A 20,143-nucleotide genomic window follows, 5' to 3' on the forward strand; every position below is an offset into this window, starting at 1 on the left:
TGCCTGAGGACTTGCTTGCTGTGTCTGCATATTCTCAAGACAGGTCACTCTGGGGGGTGGAGTCGAGGCTCTGGAAATGGGGTTTTCTGAGATCATGGACGCACTGAGGAGAAAGCTCCCAGCATGGATGCCCCAGACTCGGCTGCATCTGCATTGAAGCAGTGCTGCAGACCCCAGCATCCTGTTGGCCAGACGCCCCGCTGGCTCCTGAGGACAACGTGCCCGTTCACACGATGCTCCCCGTGAGCGCGGCTCCGCTCTCTACATCCCCCGGAACCCAAGAGTGGCACTCTTTGGAGATTCACGCCAGGCAGAGAAGAAAAAAAACAAAATAATTAAAATGTCACTCAAATTCTAAGCTTATGAGACACTTAAAAATCTGAAATGTTCTTCTGGGAGCAGAGGATAATTATATTCCTCCCATCTATTGATTTCTCTCTACAATGCAGATGTCAGATTTTCCACGGATTTTTTTTTCTTCCAGAGTAAGTGTCAGAGGAACAAAGCCTTCTTTGAGCCTTTTTCAGCCTAAAATTAATTCCAAAAAAATGGCACAGACAGGCCAGTAAGACACCAAGTGACCTGCAGCTGTCCACACAGCCCATGCTCTCCTTGGGGAAAGGGCAAGTGCCAGGACCCTGGAACATTCTGGGGCGGCTGAGGGGGGCCAGGCCTCACCTCATGGGCAGCGGGTGGGGGCGGTGCCCAGGGGACGCAGAAAGGCTTCTCTCGGAAGCTCACAGGTCCCAGAACTCGCTCCTGAAAATCTCCCCCTTGGAAATGGGAGAAAGAAGGCCTTTGGCCACAGAAAGAGCATCACTTTCTTGATGCTACATCAGTCCCCCCACAACTAACTGGGTGGAGGGGGGCTCCCAGGCCTGTGGCAGGGGGAGGGGTGACGGCCTCGGGTCCTGAGCCAGCACCAGCTCCCTCGTCAGCGCCCCAGTACTGCACGTGCCCTGCATCCTGTTCTCCCCTCAGAGGCTCTGCTCCAGGAACCCTGCGTTCATCTGTAAGCACAGGCAGCAGCCCTCTGCCTGCTCCTCCCACAAGTGGATACAGCCCACCTGCAGGTGTGGGAAGGGGGCTGGTTCTCCCTGGAGCAGACCTGCTGGTCGGGGATGTGACCACAGCTGTGGGCATGCGGGCTGGGGTGCCTCAGTTCTGATCGAATCTGGCAGTACCCTGCATCTTCTCTGGCCGTGGAGATGACCCATGGGACCCCACGTGCTCTGCAAGAGGTGGGGGAGCCCCGTGTCCCAACCCTTGATGACGCAGCATCTGAGGGTCATGGCTCAGCGCTCAGACCTCACCTGAGTGCACACGGGCTTGCTCGGGGTCTCAGGGCTGAACAGTCCACATCTGAAGGGGTCCCAGCCAACCCAGGGCCACCACGGGCCCCTTCTCTCCAGGATGGGGCAGTGTCTGCTTTCAGATTCCCAGGTGGGGTCAAACAGAAATCTGCCCTCTGAGCTCACCAAGGCAGCACTCAGGTGGGGGGGCACCGTGTCGGCCGTGGGGGACCTTCTGGGCTGAATGTGGAGGGAGGGAGGGAAACCGTCGGTAATGCTGGTGGGGGGCATGACCCCGAAAGCCTGTGAAAACTGCCCGGATGACCTGTGCCAGGGACAGACCTGCCAGAGCTGTGGAGTAGGTCGGGGGGACGGTCCAGGGCCCCCCACCACTTCAGGTCCAGGCACCACTGTCCTGCTGTGGCTGTTCAGAGACGAGGGATGGTGGGGGGGAGCTGCTGTGAGGGGGAGCAGCTGGACAGAGCCCTTGGACAGTGCTCCTCAGAGTCCCAGGATGCCTCCCAGGAGCCGGTGACAGACTGCAGGCTCCGCAAGGAAGTGGCCGAGATGCCTACTTGATTTGTTCTTGGTGGGAGGGGCGTGTTGCATCCCTGTGTTTCTTTTATTACGTTAATAAGATTTTACTGCAGGGATTGACTCCTGGAGAGGAGGTTCTTCCTACTGAGCATCTGCTCTTCTTTGCTGAAATGGCACTCAAAGCTCATTTTCTCCTTCTACACAGACACCCAGTGATTTTGGCACTGTTTGCAAGATTGACTTTCCTTTCCCCTTGACCTGACTTGGTACCTTGGCTCAATGTCAGTTGACAGCAGAGGTGGGTCTCTCTCCAGACTCTCCTCTCCTCTAAGGATCTGTTATTCTAGTTTAGATCAACATCATACTTCAGCTTTAAATTAACCTTAAGAATCAGGAAAAAAAAAAAAAAAAAAAGAATCAGGAAGTGTGAGTCCTCCAACTTTGTTCTTTTTCAAGATTCTCTTTATGTGAATCTTAGAATCAACATGTCTTTCCCTCAAAAAAGCCCACTGGGCTTTTTTTGATAGAAATTACCCTGAATTTATTTATATATACATCCAGGTGAAAAAGACATCTTGACAATACTGAGTCTTCTGCCCTGTGAGTGGGGGACACCTGTTTGCTTACCTAGGTCTTTTATGTTCATATCATCAATGTTTTGCAGTTTTAATGCATGTCTTCTATATCCTTAATCATATTTATTATGAGGCATTGGAGTTTTCAAGCAATGGCCCATAGTATTTTCAGAATTTTATTTTCAAATGTCTTCTTTATAGCATATGATAGACCATTCATTTTTCATATTGACTGTATCCTGCAACCTTGCTAAATTAATGTATTCACTTTGGTAGCTGCTTTTTAAGATTCCCTGGGTTTTGTATAATCATGTTTGTGAATGTTTCACTTCCTTTTTTGGAATCTTTATGCCTTTATTTCTTTTTCCTGTTTTATTGGACTTCAACAGTGTTGGAGAGCAGCACCAGAAAGAGACAGCAGGCCTGTTTAATCTCGTGTGGATGCTCTCCCCCATCACGGCGCGGGAGCCCCGCCTGAGACGACCTCGCATGGACCCCTCTGTGTGCCCTGTGCTGAGACGCAGACAGCTCTCCAGCTCCATTCTGCTGCTGTAGTGAACTGCATTTCTGAGGTAAGACACGCCTCTCTCATGGCCGAGCTCGATCAGCTGATGTTTTGCTCGGAGTCACCATGTCTCTGCCTGTGAGAGATGCTGGTCTGTTCTTCTGCACTGGCCTCCTCAGGTTCTGCTGGTCACGTGAAAGGGCCTGGGGAGTGGCCCCGCCTCAGCTGTTCTCCAGGGTGTGTGTAGGACTGCCTTACTCCTCTTCAGATGTTTGATGTCACTGCTGAAGCCATCTGCGCCTACACATTCTTTCTGGAATGGTTTTTTACATTTTGTTACAAATCCAATTTATTTACCAGATAGGAAGGAAGCCCTTTCAATTTCCTGTTTCCTTCTGTCTCAGTTTTGGTGAGCTACATTTGTCAAGGTATTTGTCCATTTCATCTGTGTTGTCAAATTTACTGGCCCAAAACTGTCAGAATAGTCCAGGTGACTTTATGGCTGAATCTCAGACAAAACCGCCTTTATCTGAAGAAAGTGTCTTCTTGTGGGCCTTCAATCACAGCTGGCCCTGCTGCATCCTGGCCTCAGAACGGTGGGTCCTGGGGGCATCTCTTTCTCCAGTTTAGATGCAGCTTTTGTGTGTTAACCAGACAGGTGTGGTCTGCACAAAGAGCGTGGGGATCCCAGGGTGTGCAGGTGTGAGGCTGGAGTTGCGGGCGGCACAGGTTGGCAGTAACCAGGCCCAGGCCGCCCTCCACAGCCTGCAGGCACGCGGGTTGCCCGGTACAGACAGAAAAGCACATCCTCGTGCTGCCCCGGGGTGGCCCGGAGGCTTGTCCTCCTGCCCCGATTATCCACAGCCTCCTTTCATACTGCGACCCCTCCATTTACTTCACGGAAAAACCACCTGCATCAGGGACTTCCCTGCTGTCCAGTGGTTACGACTCAGTGCTTTCACTGCTGGGCCCCGGTTCAGTCCTTGGTCAGGGAACTAAGATCCTGTAAGCTGTGTGGCATGGTCAAAAAAAAAAAACCCAAAACACAGCAACAGCAACAAAACACAACCTGCTCCGGCCATAGCAAAGATGCAACTCTTGGTGAGAACTGCTGACTTTAGTGGTGATATTGCTCAGTGAGAATTTAGGGTCCTAAGATCTTAACTCTTAAAATGTGAAGCAATAATAAAAACAATGTGGTACCTGAGGAAAGGTAGTAAAAGATGTTGGAAAACTGTAGAGAGAACTCGCAGGAAAAGAAAAGCCATAAGAACCTAGTTAGTGCAGTGCAGGCCGACAGCGCCCACCCCCCCCGCCCACACTGCCCTCCCCCAACATCCACAAGCAGGGTGCCCCCACTGACGTCCAGCAGCAGACAGGTTCCTATGGCCCTTGCTCTGGCGACACTGCGTCTTCTGGCTGCCGTCCTCGTGGGCCCTGGACATCCCTGCGAGGCAGCCCCTGTCCCAAACCAGGCTCCTACAGGAAGAGGGCCCACGGCCCCCACCTGTAGTGACGCCCCTGCTCCCCGACTGCTATGGGGACAGTTTGGGGCCGTCATGTCACCTCCACGTCCGCGGAAACGAAAAACAAGATAACTCGCAACGCACAGACCAGGCCTGCAGTCTGCGGGGGAGACAGGCGGAAAGTGGCAGCACCTGGCGGGCTGCTGGTCAGTCTTTCCCAGGCTTGAAGGACATGGCGTCACCTGCTGCTCTGCCTAGGAAAGCCTGGCCCTGGGGTGTGCGGGGCTCTGCTCTCTGTGGGGCTGATGGGCGCCCAGCGCTGGGAAGGCTGTGTGCACACCCGCCTGTGCTCACGCCTGCCCAGACCTCTCCCTCTCCTGAGTGACCTGTCGTCAGTGGGGGCTGCGTCCTTCCCAGGCTCCACGCAGAGGCTCTGCCCGCTGTGGTGACTGAGCCCCCAGCCTGTGGCTTACCATTTCTCAGTGGTGTCTTTTGAAGAACTCAAGATTTTAGTTGTCCAGTTTACCCATGATTTTCCTTCAACGGTTAGTGGTTTCTGTGCTGTGAGCAGTCTTGGCCTCTCCCAGGACTGAGGGTGTTCTACATTATCTGCGAGGGGTGTCTTGGTTTTATGTGTTTGTGCACTTCAAACCGCCTGTCGTGGGAGGTGTGGTGGGGGCGGGGGTTCGTGCACCCAGTGGACACCCAGCACCTCTGGTGGAAGCTCCTTTCTTGTCCTAGCCGACCTGACTCACTGCCTTGTCCAAACGTCAACTGCGCCTGACGTCAGTGTGGCGCCGTCTGCACGTGCTGACCCGCCCGTCGTCACAGCCTCGCCGGCTCTTCCCTGGCACGTCCAGGGGCACGGTCCCTGGAGCGTCCCGGACCCACAAGCAGCATGAAGCTGACTGCTTTACTCCCTCTCAAGACTCGGTCCTGGGCATTTCCGTGTTCACCAAACAATCAGTTCACCAATTTTAAAAAAGAAAACTCTTCTAGGATTATGTTGGGGCTGCATGAAATCTATTGACCAGTGTGGGGACAACTGACTGCTGGCCACGAACAAGGAAGACCTCCTTTCCCAGGGCTCCTCTAAGCACCGTCTGGGGGTTTTCAGGGCCCAAGTGTCACACTTCTGTGAACACTTCCTAAGTATTTTATGGTTGTCAGGGTGTATCTGTAACTTTGTTTTCTGACAGTTTTTGCTAGCAGATGGAAACACTGGCCGCTTCCTGCACACGGGTCAGCTTCACGCCCTAGTTCTGCGGCCCTTGTGATCGTCCGTGTGCGGGATGAACACAGGTGATTTCACTTCCTCCTTCCAGTCCTCAGGGCTTTCATCACTTTGTCTTTCTTTAAAGACAAGTGAAGATCTTCAACACACTGCCGAGTAGCCATGAGGAGGGTGGCCAGCACTGCCCTGTTCCCAAGCTTACAGGATAAAACATTCAGTCTTTCTGATGTCAGCTGTAGGCAGTTTGTATAGTTATCTTTTATCAGGTTGAAGACATTTCCTTCTATTTCCAGTTTGCTAAGAGCTTTTTTGTTAATTGTGAATAAGTGTTTTAATACTGATGCGTTTTCTACATCAAATGAGATGAATATGTCATCTGATCTCTTTCTTCCTTACGTCTGGCAATGTGGTGAATTACCTTGGACTGCAAGGAGATCCAACCGGTCAATCCTAAAGGAAATCAGTTCTGAATATTCCTTGAAAGGACTAATGCTAAAGCTGAAACTCCAATACTTTGGCCACCTGATGTGAAGAACTGACTCATTGGAAAAGACCCTGATGCTGGGCAAGATTGAGGCAGGAGAAGGGGACGACAGAGGACGAGATGGTTGGATGGCATCACCGACTCGATAGACATGAGTTTGAGTAAACTCTGGGAGTTGGTGATGGACAAGGAGGCCTGGTGTGTTGCAGTCCATGGGGTTGCAGAGTCAGACATGTCTGAGTGACTGAACTGAACTGAATTCACATCCCACCAGCCTTGCATCCTGGGAAACCCGTGTGGACCTGACCCCTCCATGTACTCTGGACCACCTGCTGACCGTTCCTTGAGAGCTTCTGTTGTGCCCTTGAGGAACACTGCTCTGGAACCTCCCTGTCTGAAATATCATTGTCCACTGGCCTCAGGAGTGCGCTGGGAAGGGTTCCCTCTCGTGTTCTCTGAATGAGTGTGTATGGGTTTGTATCGATTCTTCCTTAAATATTTGACCGCACTCGTCAGTGGCGTGGTCTGGGGTTTTCGGTGGGAGGTGCTTTCTGTGTGTTTGATGACTCAGTTTATACGACGATTCAGCCATGCCGGCCCTTGCGAGTCAGTGCTGGACACCCACCTCTGAGTCCTCTAAGTGCCCACTGCCCGTGCACGAAGCCGCTCATGCTACTTCTCTCTAATGTTGTATTTTGAAGAAAACCTTAGACTTCAGGATAGCTGTAAAGACGGTACGTGTGCCGTCTGCACACGTGTCCCTGCTGCTTCAACCCCGCCCGGCTCTCAGCAGCTCCCACGGACGCCCTGCCTGACAGCTCCTCAGGCTGTAACGCACGGTGTGATGTGGATCCTCGAGATGCTGGCAGAGACCAGGATCACTTGGGCAACCTGATGAGCTGGTCCCGGGCGTGTTAAGGGACCGGGTCTGCCCAGCTTCCACGGACAGACCCCTGCTGCTGCCCCTACTTTGCATCAAGCCAGCCCTGTCGCTCTGCTTTCCTACAAAGGACGGCGAATAATATCCAGTGTACAGACAGAATCAAGTAATTACACCTTTTAGTGCACCTGATAATCTTTTATCCAGCTGGTGCTCACTGTCAATCAAAATGCCATAAAAGGTGCTTTACCACATGCTAATGATTCACCGCCTCTGGGTCGTCGTGGGAGTTTGCTCAGCAGCGAGCTGTGCTCCGTGGCCCAACGGCTCTGCCACCCTGGGCTCTGCACCCGCTCGGCTGGGCGCCACCCCGGCCCGTGGCTTCAGTGCCACACACGAGGGGGTCCTGACACACGCCTTTGAAACACTGCATACATTTTCATGCTTTTTGAAGCCAGCTGACAGAGAAGCCACAGTCGAGCCTTGGGTGGACAAGGAACTGCTAAGACAGATTTGAAGCTAAGAACGCCTGTGCGCTGTCAGGACAGCACGTGGTTTCCTGTTTCATCAGATGGCCCCGTGAGCCACGCCCACTCTCCAGTTAAGTGTGCATGAGGGAAGCACTGCACTCACCCCTGGAGTCTGGACACACAGTCATCCGACGCATCCGACGCAGGGTTTCCCAGTGCCGCAGCCGCTCCTACCCGATTGGTCAGGAGCCCGCGCCACCCCTCTGGCCCCCACCCCACGGAGCTCATCCCCAGCTCGACACCTGGTGTCGGGGGTGGGGCTTTGTGAGGAGCTTGAACATGGCTCCTCGTCCTGGGGGGCACGCCGTCCCGTTGGAGGGCCAGTGCTGGCTGTGGCCGGCAGGAACGAGGGTGTCGGACACCGAGGACCTGGAGGACACCGTGTTGCAGGGACGTGGCCCCTCTCATGTAAGATGCCCTTGAGTAAATGGAACATGGATGAGGAGGGGCGTGGAGTCCCTCCGAGTCACAGTGGCTGCTGACGCCTGGAGAACTGCGGCTCTGAGGGGGCCAGCAGGGCCAGGCGGCAGGGACGCGCCCACTGCATGGGCCCCACTCCCCGCAGGCGCATGGTCGCCCACGAGGAACAGCTTAGAGCAGACAGACGCCAGCCTGTCTGGATGGTGTGATGCAAGCGGAAGGAGCAGGGCAGAGGTGGGAGGCACCATGCAGAGCTGCGCGGCCTCTGCCTGGTGAACCCCTCACTCCTATTTCAAGCTTCTGGAAGCTCGCAGGTGTAGCTGAAACAGAGACGTGCTCTTCTGCTGGCCGCGTGGAGGGCAGGGGCCTGGCCTGAGGGCTTTAAGGAGCGTGTGGCAGGAAGGGGGACGCTGAGCACCCAGCCTTCGGGAGCAACACCAGCCACATGGGCAGGTCAGGAGGAGGCGGGAGGCTTCCCTGGGGTGGGGTCGGACACTCCACACACCTAGGAGGGCTGGGGGCAGGAGTGACGGGAGCCTCCCCAAGTGTCGTTTGTCCCCCGAGCCTTGGGGGAGTCATGGGCTCAGAAACAGGCCTGTGGACCTCAGGGAAGTGGCAGGAGGGCACGTCCCTACCGGATATTAACAGGAGAAGGTTGTACTTACTGCTCCAAGCATGATTCTGAAAATCAGCCACCGGAAGCCCCACACGACGACCCGGGACGTGGGGGTGCCCCTGGGCAGCGCAGACAGCGTCCAGAGAGGGCAGAGGAAGATGCCCAGGAAGCCGGTCTCTAGGAGCTGGGACTCCCACCCTGAGGAACAGAGAATGCGTGAGTAGCAGCTGCCCGGAGCACCCGTGGCAGAGCCCACGGCCCAGGCGGGATGCGGCCATCCTCGGGGAGGCCACGGGCGCGAGGGGCGGGCGCCAGGTGTGAGGTCCTGAGCGCAGAGCAGACCGCGATCCCAGCAGCCCTGGTGACGGGGAGCTGGCTGGGGGGTGGGGGATGCAGGTCCAGGCCCCGCCAGGTGGGGTCATGGTCGCCCTTCCCGCCGGGAGCCTGTGTGAGGGACTCGGGTGTGGGCAGCGCTCCTGAGTGCCCAGTGTTTGTAAATGTCTTCCTCAAAACCCAGACAAATCTGAATGAATTCTGAACCCCAGCCTTCAGGGCTGGGCATCTGTGCTGCTCACTCTGAGAAGCACCGAGTGTTCAGAGGAGAAACGCACAGATACGCTGCCGCCAATGAGTAAAGCACCAGCCAGGGCAGGTGGAGCTGGTGGGTTTGTGGGTTTTCCCTGCACAACTGTTTGAAACTCGGCAGTTTGAAACTTTCCTAGTAAAATATACAGGTAGAAATCCCGTTGACTCTCACTCACTTTGTGGATTTCTGAAACTCAGTTCTCCTCTTAGAAAGAAGCGGGCGAGTTTGCTGCAGAGCGGCACCTGGAAGCAGTGGTGCAGGTGTTGGGGGGCAGCCCCACCCGCCTCGGCCGAGCCTTCTGGGCTTCGGGCTCTGGGGACAGCAGCGTGCACTCCGTGCCATCTGGAGGTGACTCCAGAAGCAGGAGAAGCCTGGATGGTGCCGGGGAGGCATGCCCTTAGGTAGGAGCTGAGCAAGGTGGGCCCCAGAGCCCTGAGGGGGCTCTGTGATCAGGAGAGGAAAGCGGAGTCCAGGGTGACCGGCCAAGGGACCCACTGGCCCCCCGGATGCTGCAGCCAGGACAGCAGGAAGGGTCTTCCTTGTGTAGAACCTCGAGGGTCTGCACACTGGAGCCACCCACTTCGCGTCCAGGTCTTGTCCTCATCATGGACACAGACAATCTGTGCTTCTCAACGCGCTTCAAACCCCTTTTCTGTCTCAACAGGAAGTGGACTCTTGCTTTCTCAACAGCTTCTCTGGTGTTGTCCTGAGAGGTTGTGATCGTTAAGTCTGGACTCCTTTCCAGTGCTGTGGGGCATTTTATAACTTGCAGTTTACGGCAGCAGAACGTGGAGAGGCAGTAACATGGCTCTGGGCGGACTTCACTCTGGGAAGGGCCCTCACAGGCCGCTTGGCCCCACCCACCTCTGCTCGGCCCCGGGAGCGGGCAGGCCCCGGAGAGGGCAAGGCCGGAGCAGCACGTGCCCACCCGTGAGGGGCCCGCATCCCTGGAGGCCCCCCGCAGCTCGCAGGGCCCATGTGGGTGGGTGGAGGGGGTCCCCAGAGCCCAGCCTGCCTTCTCTGTCACCTCACTCTGCACAGACGCCACACACCAGAATTTTAATGTGCTGCTTGAGTGACACCCATCAAAGCGACGCGCGAATGGTGGCGCCCAGAGAGCTGCTAAGTGCCGGGAAGCAGGTGACGGGCCTGCTGCCCCGGGGACACACGTGTCACCTGCCCTCCCGCCTGCTCCCCGCTCCTGGAACCTGCCTCGCCCTGCGGGGCGTGGGCACCCCGTCTTGCCCTCCAGGCAGAGGCCTGCTGCAGTCAGTGCTCGGCAGCACCCACCTGCTCTGCTTCTTCCGCCGGGTCAGCAGCTGCGGCGCGCACAAGGAGCCCCATTGTTCTCCGGGGCCCGGGGACAGCCCTTCTCCAGACGCGCACCCTCGCCCCTCGCCGAGCGCAGGCCCGTCACGGGGCCGGAAGGTTCTGCCTGCCGCAGGGGACCTCCCGCCAAGGGCTCTGGGGTGGTGGTGAGCAAACGGCAGGGAACCTGCCTGACCACCCCGCCTGCGGCTCACACTCCCACTGCTGCGGCACTGGGCTGGCTTCCCGGATGCAGCCCAGGCTGGCCCAGCACATGTGGGAGGTGTCCTTGCGAGCTTGAGGGTTGGCACCCCACCCTGCACGTGGGAGAGGAGAGTATGGGCGGCTCCGTGGTCCCCCTTTCCCGAGGAGCCGCTTACCCACTGTCTCAGGGGACGGCCCGACAGGGACACGCGGTGTCGTCCCACCCTGTCCTGACAGGGGCTCAGGCTGGCCACTGACAGTGGTCTTCAGCTCTGAGTGCAGACACACTCCCCATCCTGCAGGCTGCGGGCACCTGTGGGCCAGAGTGGCTGCGGGTGGGCAGACCGTAGCTCCGAGTGCCCCTCTCCTGGCCCATGTCTGCCAGGGCCACCTGCAGCCAAGGGAGGCCCATGGTGTGCTGAACATGGCCCTCAGCCTCCTGGCTGACCTCACTGCCCACACCTGGGGCACCTGCTCCCCAAAGAGCTGCTCCTGGACATGGTGCCGGCGCTCCCTGTTCTCTAGGCCTGTAAAGAGTGGAGACGCTCTTAACGTTGAGGACCAAGGATCAGAAAAGCCGCCCTCAGGTGGCCTGTGTTGCAGAGCACACGGCCACCACGGGATGGGCATTGCGCTGCAGGACAGACGCGAGTGGGGCTAGGCTGCTTCTGTGGGAGATGCTTGCTGACCGTTGGGGGCGCAGAGGGGTCCCCCAGGTGCTGTGGTCAGTCACCCAGGGTCACAGGCAGCACACACAGGGAGGAAAGGTGACCGAAAGCAGGTTTCAGCGGCCACGGCCGCCCCAGGGCTCCGAAGCAGCTGAAGCCTCACAGCCGCCTCGGAACTGTGACAGTTACTTAGGAGAGGAGTTAAGTGTGGCAGGCAAGGATCCTTCACATGACAGCGCCCTCCATAGGGTGAGCAGGAAGCCCACTAGCCTCACGGTAGGAGCGGGAGACAGCAAAGGCACCTCCCCGGGACGTGGAGCTGCAGGTCTCCAGGCAGAGCAGCCGTCCTTTGCCGCTGCTACCAAGGAAGGGCCGTTTCACACCTGGGACACATCCTGGGGACGCTCCTCTGTCCCGAGGCCACACCTCCTTCGAGGGGGCAGAGGGAGGGGGCTGGGGGTCGCAGGTCAGCTGGGAGACGAAGGGACTGGAGCAGCAGGCGGGACCCCTGAGGAGCACAGTTCAAAAGCGAAGGGCAGCCTTGCTGTGCAGTATCCGGTCGGGGGGTGGGCCGCACGGTGGCTGGCCCGATACTGAGCCCTCCACCCGCCCTTCCCACCCACCCTTCCCCAGACGGGACCCCTGCCAACACCGCCGTCCATTCAGCACGCCCTGTGCAACACGCGGCTCACAACACCTCCCTTCTTGGTTGAGGCAAAATATAAAATGAGACCAGGTAAAAAGCACAAGGGAGGCCACATAGAACCTGAGGGAAACCTCTCCCGCTGGTGTTTACAAGCAACTGCCGGCCGCCGCACGTCATGGGGACACGCGTGTCTGTCGTTCCTGCCTGGATGGGGCACCAGGTGGCCGCGAGCCTGCCCAGTGAAGAAAGGAGGCCCTCATGTCTCCCTCACACCCCTCCCACAGGCCCCGCGTTGCATGGGACCTTGCCAAGGTTCGCTGACCCCTCCAGCTACTGGAACTGCCTGCAAAGATGGCCTGTCCTCGGGGAGCCTGGGCCACCCTCAGGCCCCAGAGGTACTAACGCTGCCACCCAAACGTGCAGTCACTCCTGCTCGCCCCCCCTCTCCCCACTGCCCTGAGCTGGGCCTGGCCTCCAGTCCACTGCCCCCCCACCCCCAGGACCCCATCTGCCCAGGAATCCTCCAGAGCTGGTGTGAGCTGGACAGGTCTTCTGGGACAGGAGCCTCCTGGTTACTTCTCACATCTGTGAAGATTTCAGCCAGAGCTTGGATGGTGAATTTGAAAGAGCTGGTTAAAGGCTTCACGTTTTAAATAAAATAATTTAGAATTGCATGCTCCCAGTTAGGAAGCATTTAGCAAATTGCCAGCCTGTGTCTCACGGACGTCCTTGGGTGCTGCAGGGAACAGGAAGTGACCCGTGACCTGCGCGGTGACCCTCTCCTGCTGCACTTGGTCACAGTGCTGGTTAATTCTCGGTTGCTGTGGCAACCAGACTTAAGAGCCCCAGGTGTCCCCTACTGCTCTGGTCCACGCAGGTGTCACCAGCCAGCCCCAAACAAGACCCACAGTAATGGCCTTGGCTGGCTTTGCAGGCTCGGGGTAAGCACAGGAATGCTTCCTGTCACCGGAAATGAGACTTGGCAACAGAGATTTCGCAGGATTAATATATTCCAAACATTTAACATATATCAGGCTGGAGAGTATGGTGCCTTACTGTTTCTTTGTCTTTTGTTTCCTGTGCATGAGAATTAGCTGGGGCTGGTCTCAGAGAGCGTGTCAGACTCCTCGCGAGAGGCAGGCAGTGCTACAGCGGGGCCCCTGGACACGAGGGCGAGCTCTGAGCCACTTCCGGCCTGGGCAGGCCAGGCCCGCTGGCCACGCGCAGACGACGTCCTGAACGCGGCTGGAGGAGGTCAGGGCAGATCCACTGTGTCAGCTTCACAGGACAGCTGCAAGTCACCGTCCTGGGGCTGTGGTGCTGAGTCTCAACAAAGCATTCAGGTGTAACTCTAAACACAAAACTTCTTCCACAACAAAGCAAGAGATGTTTTTCAGAGTGATGGCCTCCGTGAGGAGGTGGACGCAGGCTGACGGACGCCTCTGACAGTGTTCCCACTCGGGCAGTGCAGGTGCCGCCAGAGGCGGAAGTGAGGCGTGAGCAGAGCCCGCCCTGAGTGTGCATTGCCACAGCCCCCCACACAGAGCGCAGTCGCGCGGAGACTCGTGGGAAGGAGGGCAGGACCCGGGGCAGACGCCGCATTCTCTGTGCAGCGGGGGGCTCTGTCCAGTTCAGGGATCAGGTGGGATAGAGGGCACCGCCCAGGACCACCTGTTCCCAAACCAAAGCACCTGCTGCCACCCGCACACCCTAACCTTTCCTAGCGGAGGTCTCCATTGGTGTTATGACAAAACGGCTGATTCTGGCACACTCTGAAGGGAAAGAGAGGAAGAGAGCTATCCCGTTACTGAAGATGAGCCAAACGTTCAGTGTTGGCTGTCCCAAATGCGGGCCCTGAACCAAGTGGGAGTGGTAGGGGCGGGAGGGGAGGCACGACAGTGTTTATGGTGAAAGCCCGATCCTTACCTCACTGTCCAGTGTGATGGACCAAGGTGAGACCCACTCCCTCCATCCTGGATGGTGCTTTTCACCAAGTTAAGGCCTGAGATGCATGGATGTATCAATAACAGACCACCATGCAAGCCTCCAGACAAAGCCACACATGCACACTCGGAGCACAGGAAGGAGGGGCCCAGCCATGGAGGGTCCGGGAGGTCCGCGGCTGGAGGGCTGCCTGCAGGATGGGGCCCAGCTTCTGTGCTTTCATCCCTGGGTCCCGCTGCTGCTCTTGAAGGAGATCAAACAGCTCTTCCTCAGATGAAAGGAGATTCCTCACCGTCAAAAAGGACAGAACCCGAGACACAGCACAGAGGGCATAGGCAGAAGGGCACTGAGCTTACTGGGCGCTGATGCAGCGCCAAGTGCCTGGCAGGGTCCCAGTGACCCCTGCCCCCAGCCCCAACCTCGGGCACGGAGGAGGAGGCAGCCAGGCAAGGAGCTCTCTGCGCCTGTGGCTGGGCGTCTAGAAGCTCAGACTTTGAGATCGTCCCAGTCCCACCCTGCCTGCTTGACACCACCCCAGAGGGCCCTCTCGTAAGGACTGTCCCCAGGGAGGATGGCCCGTCTGTGGGGTCCAGGCATCCCTGGGCAGCACCTCCTGCCAGGAGGCAGTCTCAGGAGCAGGCCAACCTTGGGACTGGCAGAAGATGGGTACTACTTGGTGGCTGGACACCCTGCTACCTTCCAGCCCTGAAGACCTGCACCCTCCCAAATCCCAGGATGCTGGGCCCCACCCCAAACCCAGGTGGGGCCTGAACCTTGCCTGCACCCCACTTTCGCCTCCTCCTTGCTGAGACTGTGAGACTCATCCCAGGGCGTGAAGCCCCTCATGTGAGGTGGAGACACTCCTCCAGCCTGGACAGCCACCAACAGGGCGTTTAGAAGCTCTTGTGGATAACCCTGGCCCAGCTCATGTCCACTCACCTTTGATTTCACTTATTAAAGCTAACTTACCAAAACTAACATATTCATCCTTAACAGAAAGCAAAAATGTTTAGTGAAGATATCTCGGAACCAGAAAGAAGCAGGAAGCGACCTGCTCACCCAGAGGTAAATCTGGTTAACTCCTTGGTCACAGATTTCAAAACAGTTTCTAGAGGCAAGATGGAATACAGGACACACTGCTTAACATGGCATAAACATGGCCTTGCACGCTGAATAGCACTGGGTGAGTGAACTCTACTGTGGAGTAACCAGAGTAGAGGCAGTGTGTATATAACCAGCTCCCCACCTGAGCCTCTGACTCCCTAACAGTGGGGCGCCCTCCCCTGCCTTCTGGTCCTGCTGCGGGAGCCCGGGGGGGCAGGCCACCAGAGGCGCATTGCGTGCTCCAAAGGGGCGGCCACCAGCCTGCCCAGTCCTGAGAAAACAGCAGACAAGCCCAATTGAGTCTCCAGTCCAGCTACAGTGTCCAGGGCTGGCTCAGTAAGATGTCCATAGAGGGGCTGGGTGGAGGGTTCTGGGGACTCTGAACAGATTGGGAAGCCACATCAGATCTTTTTGAGGCCGTGCTGACACTTTTCACCAGGATGAACTGCCTGGAGAGGGTGGACTTGGGGGCTCTGCCTCAGCCACCCCCCAACATTTCGTGGCTGGGGCTGTGGCCCATCCCACTGCCGACTGGGCCACTGCTTGGGGGCTCTGCCTGCAGGTTGTTCCACCCAGCACTCCACCCGGGTCCAGTCCAAGACCCAGCCTTTGTGCAGAGCCCGAGGAGGCCCCCGAGCTCCGGAGACCTCACAGCAAGCACAGCTGCTCCACAGACACTCAGGACACGAGGACTCGGGGTTCTCGACAAGACACACAAGCACACCACCAGCCCGGCTTGAGCCAGGTGCCTGGAGCCCCACTGAGGCTCCTGTCCAGGGAGCTGCCTGCTGCTGCCTGTGACTGCTCAGAGGACCTGAGCCTCATGCCCCCTGCAGGCTCAGAACCAAGAAGCGTTCCAGCGGGAACCAGGCCGATGCACTGTGGGGAGGGTTTTGCCACCCACCAAAGACCTATGTCGGGGTAGTGGGGGTGCAGGCTACGGTGGGCTGGAAGAGCCCCTGGGGAAAGCAGTCCCTGCCGAGGTCCACGTGGGTCCATGGACACCACGCAGGTTTCACCCCTGAATCTGTTCTGTCTTTTGAATGTTCAAAAGACAGCCGTTGACGCTGAAGCCAAATGGAAAACCGGGTCAAGTGGACATGAACCGAAAACGAGCCAGAATCCCATGATCAGTGCAGAATCCTGGGTTAAGGAGGCGGCCCTTCTTCGGTAAGCGAGGACACGGCCACCAGTCCTGCTAGACGCACTGGGAACTGCTCACGGGAGGAACTGTGCCGGCGTCAGTCTCCGTTCAGCGGGCCCACCCGGACAAGAGCATGCTATCATGCTGTTTTAAAATATCAAAGCTTTCACAAAAGGAGCCGGCACACAGCTGCTACCCCAGGCCGACCTAACAATGTCCCTCCCTGTTACCGTGCTGGCAGAGGGCAGGCTTGCCGACGCTGTGTTCCTCCTGCGCCTGACGATGGGGCATGGGAGCCGGGACGCTCCAGGGACGTGCTCCGGACTTGGGCCGCGGTGGTGCTGAGACCAGGGCCTTCTCTGTGGGCTGTGGTGGGCTCACTGAGACCAGGGTCTTCTCTGGGGGCTTCGGTGGGCTCACTGAGACCAGGGCCTTCGCTGGCTCCTCAGAGCCTTTTAGGCTCAGGACACAGGCCTGTCCCTGGCACGGGAGCAGTGCTGGGGCGATGGGAATGAAGCCTGCCTGTGGACCTCGCCTCAGACAGGTGACAATTAATGCTGAGGAAACAGACAAGGACCATCTCGCCAGCTGCTTTTAGCTGTTCTGTGCAAATGTCATCAAGAAAAGGGCTTCTTAAAAATGACCCCGAGGATGCACTCCAGGACACCCCCAGGAAGAAGGCAGTGGTGCGTCTCTAGCCTCAGAAGAATGCTGCGTCTCTGGCCTCACCCCAGCACAGCGAGGCACCTGCTCCCGGACCACAAGGGCCCTGGGATGAACAGGGCGCCGAGTCCAGTGGTATCTGCTCGGACAGAGCGTCCACCTGCCCACCACCCCAATCCAAGGCCTTCAAAGTCCACACTCCAAATGGTAATGGTGCGCAAGCAGAAGCCTCTGTGGACTGAGGGGTGCTGACAGGCTCTCACATGTCCCTTCAGTAAGAAATAAACAGTGTCGGGAGGGGCCGAGCCACTGTGCTGGCGAGTGTGGAAAAGCTGCTGAGTGAAGGGTGATCAGAGACGAAAAGCAAAGCAAAGGAAGAGGCAGCCAGGGAGCGCCCTGGCCGTCAGCAGTTAGGACTCTGGGCTTTCACTGCCCGAGTTCAATCCCCGCTTGGGGAAATGACATCCCACAAGCTGTGTGGACCCCGCCAAAGAAAGTTATTAGAGAAAATTATTATACTTCACTATCAGCTCAGCACTCAACAATATTTACATAGTTGCAGTGTAAAGACCAAATATTAACTTAATGACACTTGTGACGGCTGACCTGAGACAGAGGAAGAGCGTTAGGGAGGTGGGAGAAGAGCAGCGGGAAGTGCACAGATGATGTCCAGAGGTGACGCAGCAGGATCGGCCGACGGAAACCCGACCCGGTAAACCCGAGCGAAACACGACCGGGTAAACCCGACGGAAACACGACTGGGTAAACCCAATGGAAACACGACCAGGTAAACCCGACGGAAACATGACCGGGTAAACCTGAGCGAAACACGACCAGATAAACCCAACAGAAACCCAACAGAAACACGACTGGATAAACCCGATGGAAACCCGACCGGATAAACCCAACGGAAACCCAACAGGCAGAACTGCTTGGGGAGACGGAGTCACCCCGAGAACAGGATGGGGTGAGCGCAGGAAAACCCATGGTGAGCTGTTTGTATTACAGGTTGTGTAATACGTCTTGCATTTCTAACCCACTCACACACCTAACTTAAAAAGTAATGAAAGGAACCATCTCCAGGTCATACTCTCTGGTTGTAGTGTAATACAATCAGAAACTGACCAACCAGAGATAGCCTACAAAGCCTTAAGCGTCTGGAGTTTCTGACCCGCTTTAAACAGCACCTGGGCTAAAGAGGCAGCAACACCTGAAGGTTATGAAACTGCGTGTGTGCACCTTGTCGGGGACACCGGGTCTCAGCCCACAGGGGCCTGAGACCTGTCACAGGGGGGTGACCACCCGTCTCCATGCTTTCATTTCAGGTAAGAAGAATGGACAAATAATGAGTTAATCAACTCAAGATCTTAGAAAATACTAAATTCTTTCCTCTCAGGAGGAAGTGACCTATAAAAAGTAAAATTTAATGAGTCAGAACACATTTTAAAAAATCTGATAAATAAAACCAGTTCTTTGAAAGGAGGCACATGGCTACTGTGCAGTGGGAGGGCGGGGGGCCACACAGGCTCTGATTGTTGCAGGAGAGTCGCATGGGGCCGGACCTGGGGGCAAGGGGAGGGCAGCTGGTCAGCAAACACACCAAGGCTCCAAGACCAGCCTCGGGCCTCTAGGAACCAGGTGCTGATGAGCCTGCCTTGACAGCCTGGGCGCTGGCACCCAGGAGCCTTCCACCCACCGCGATGCTCATCATCAGCTATACTGTGAACTGAAAAGGAAACACTGGCCCAACATCTACACGAATAAAAATACACTGAATAAAAATACACTGAATACACTGAATATAAGTATGAGGCAATTTAGAAGATTCCAGACAAAAGCCCTCAAACTCTGGGTTTCTTCAGTATTCTAAAATTCTGCTTATTCTGTTTTAGAAACAAATGGGTAACGAGATATGAAGGGAGAAATTCAGAACAACTAAAGCCTCAATAATCACGTAAACAAGAAAAAAGTCTTCAAAATATATTTTCTTCTCAGTTCCACTAAGTGACGGTCACCAGATTCTGCCAAGTGAGAAAAGAGAAAGGTGGGACCCGACACGGCTGTGCGGGGACGCCAGCGAGCCGTGTCCACGCTTGTGCACAGAGCTGAGTGGGCTCCAGGTGAGGACGGAGGTCAGGCAGGTGCTGAACGTGGGGTGGCGCCTTTGGTTCCCCCACCCCAGCCCCTCCCCTGGGCAGTGGGTCTCCTGCACTGTGCTTCCTGTGGCCAGGAGTGGACAAAGAGGAGAGAGCAAGGCCCAGAGCACCCTGAGGAGGCTCAGGCCAGAGAGGAGGCGGGCGCTGGGACCCCAGCAAGGAGGGCCCCTTCCCGGCGTACGGTGAGGACACAGTGGCGCCTCCTGCCTCCCTCTGGGAACCACCACCTGGGTCAATGGCAGCCCCGAGTCACCTGACCCAGGCTGTCTTTCCAAGGACACGACCAGACACGAGGCCAGAACCACACAGCCCAGCAGCACCCACATCTCTGGGAGGTCGGAGGACCAGGATGGGAGAGGCAGGGCTCCCTGGAAGGGCAAGCTCATGGCAGGGTGCCCTTGGCTGCCTCTGATCATGGGAATTTAATCACAAGAAACTGCTTTCTGGGTCACAGGGCTGATGTGAGGGCCAGGCAAAGCTCGAGCTGGCTGGCAAGGGTCTGGAAACACTTTGGTGGCCTTGCTGTGGCCACAGCAGCTCTGAACTCGAGGCTGGCTAATAGCTTCCTGCAGGCAGGCTCCACTCCAGCACTGACGAGTTTTAATAAAAACTTCTGATAGAGCCAGTAAAGCCCTCATTAAGTTGTTTTTAAAGCATGAATTTAAGAGAGGTAAGGGTCACAGGGAGCATTTAATTTGTAACGGCTGGCGGGAGGTACTGCTGTGACAGGGAACGGGGGTCAAGCATCCAGGTCACGTAAACATGCGGCTGCCCTGACCAGCCTGGAGGCAGACCTAACACGCGGGAGTGAGGGCAGATGCTGCTTTGCACCATAGACCCAGCGGCAGGTGACCCAACTCGGCCGGTCCACAGCCCAGGCTCCCTGCCAGACCCCTGCCCACCCCGCTACGGCCTCCTGCACAGCCCACTCGTGTTTATTTTAAACACTGTGATTCATCAACTGAGGTGCCACCTGGAGGATCCGCTGTGCTCTCAGCTCACATGCACAAGACGTGGCACAACTCACGTGGGTCACCCCCATCGGCTCCGTCGTGGAAAATACACTAGTTTAAACCTTTGTTCTCCAGTAAAACCTGTTCTCTTATGCTGTGACCTACTACAAGTTGATAAAATATGCCTCTGTACACAAAGATGAAAACATTTTCTCTCTCTCTCTCTAC

The 20,143-nt window shown here is 56.7% G+C and overlaps 1 protein-coding gene across 1 annotated transcript in view; it reads right to left on the reverse strand.

The window, feature by feature from the left end:
* The window catches only part of LMF1 (lipase maturation factor 1), a 47,002-nt gene that overhangs the window by 11,641 nt on the left and 15,218 nt on the right, over positions 1 to 20,143 (reverse strand). Inside the window, exon 4 of the mRNA XM_065923960.1 lies at positions 8,589 to 8,737. Coding sequence (XP_065780032.1) covers positions 8,589 to 8,737 — 149 coding nt within the window. The remainder of the gene's footprint in view (positions 1 to 8,588; positions 8,738 to 20,143) is intronic.

This window comes from Muntiacus reevesi, chromosome 2 (assembly GCF_963930625.1).
Source record: "Muntiacus reevesi chromosome 2, mMunRee1.1, whole genome shotgun sequence".
NCBI lineage: Eukaryota > Metazoa > Chordata > Mammalia > Artiodactyla > Cervidae > Muntiacus > Muntiacus reevesi.